Source organism: Chrysochloris asiatica, unplaced genomic scaffold, assembly GCF_000296735.1.
Source record: "Chrysochloris asiatica unplaced genomic scaffold, ChrAsi1.0 scaffold00010, whole genome shotgun sequence".
NCBI lineage: Eukaryota > Metazoa > Chordata > Mammalia > Afrosoricida > Chrysochloridae > Chrysochloris > Chrysochloris asiatica.
This window is the reverse complement of record NW_006408528.1, coordinates 9,042,730-9,044,246: the sequence shown is the minus strand read 5'-3', so window position 1 is coordinate 9,044,246 and position 1,517 is coordinate 9,042,730. Positions and strand designations below refer to the sequence as shown.

At 41.0% G+C, this 1,517-nt stretch overlaps 1 protein-coding gene across 1 annotated transcript in view; it reads right to left on the bottom strand.

Annotated features, from left to right (window-relative positions):
• Nucleotides 1-1,083, bottom strand: part of ASNS (asparagine synthetase (glutamine-hydrolyzing)) — a 21,189-nt gene extending 20,106 nt beyond the window's left edge. The window contains exon 1 of the mRNA XM_006834259.1: nt 835-1,083. Within this exon, the coding sequence (XP_006834322.1) occupies nt 835-1,083 (249 nt within the window). The remainder of the gene's footprint in view (nt 1-834) is intronic.
• Nucleotides 1,084-1,517: the final 434 nt, after the last annotated feature.

The following is a 1,517-nucleotide window of genomic DNA, read 5'->3' as shown; positions in this document are numbered from 1 at the left end:
TTTTTGAGTGGGTTTGATTTGCCGTGGGTTTGGTTGGAGTGTGTTATTTTTTGAGTGGGTTTGATTTGCCGTGGGTTTGGTTGGAGTGTGTTATTGTTTGAGTGTGTTTGATTTGCCGTGGGTTTGGTTGGAGTGTGTTATTGTTTGAGTGTGTTTGATTTGCCGTGGGTTTGGTTGGAGTGTGTTATTTTTTGAGTATGTTGGATTTGCCGTGGGTTTGGTTGGATGTGTTATTCACTCATAGTGAATCTATATAGGACAAAGTAGACTCGCTCCTTAGGATTTTCTAAATTGTAAATCTTGATGACAGCAGACAGTTTCATCTTTCTCCTGCAGTATGAGTGGGGAGTGAATTTCCAACCTTGCAGTTAGTAGCCCAATGCTTAACCCACAGCAATAATAACACAACACAAAACATACACACTATTCTATTAGGAGTCAAAGAACTGGAATCCTAGTTCTAACTTTATCACCTTTGTTGTGTTTGAGACATTTCACCTTTTGGTGCATCAGTGTTCTGTATACAATCGGAGCTCATGAGATAATGAATACAGAAAGTACAAAAGAAAGTAAAAAGCATCTCATTGTTGTTACCTGCCATCAAGTTGGTTCTGACTTATACCCTGTATAGGATTTCCAAGGCTGTAAATCTTTGTGGGACCAGAAAGCCTCCTCTTTCTCCCATAGAGGTGGGCTCGAACTTCTGACCAGTACTGATCATATGGAGCCACCACAGTTCCCAAAATGCATCCAAGAAAATACACAATAACATTATAAGACATCAATTCAAGGTTTTAATTAAACCCAGATATTATCTGGTCTCATTTTGTTTACCTTCACATGGTTGTAGATTTCACCATTGTAACAGAGCCACAAGTAAGGATATTTCTTCAGTCGAATTGGCTGCATTCCAAACAGCGGGTCAACCACGGCCAAGCGATGAAATCCAAAACAGCAGTTGGTGTATCCATTGACGTTCTCAAATCGAAATGCATCGGGACCCCTGTGTGCAATCTTCATAGCACTCAGACACTGAATTGAGAGGCACTCATCGCTGCCAAAGAGGGCCCAAATGCCACACATGGTGGAGTAAGACACGAATGCTCTAGGAAGAGATAGGCAGGCAAATCAATATTCATCTGCACTAAATCAGAGTCCAAAAATGTGAATAAACCACTTCAAAGACTGAAATAGAACGTGTCTTATTTACAGCAATTTTCCTTTAAATTGGAGGCACACAGGATTAGAGAGTGATTTAATTTATTTATAGGCTTTCAGAAAAGACAGATGACCTTTACATGTAGCCAGTTACAACAGCTTATCCTAGCCAAACCTTGCATCCTTCCACCTTAGGCTTTGGTGGTTGATAAGAGCTGAGCCATCTAGGCCTCATCCAATCCCTGCATTCTAAATTTATTCCCAAGAGAATAGATATGCAAGTAGGCTGGCTCCAACCTAGACCCACTCTCCTTACCCCAGAGTCTCAAATGCCTCCAGGTCAATGTAGTTTCCCTCTT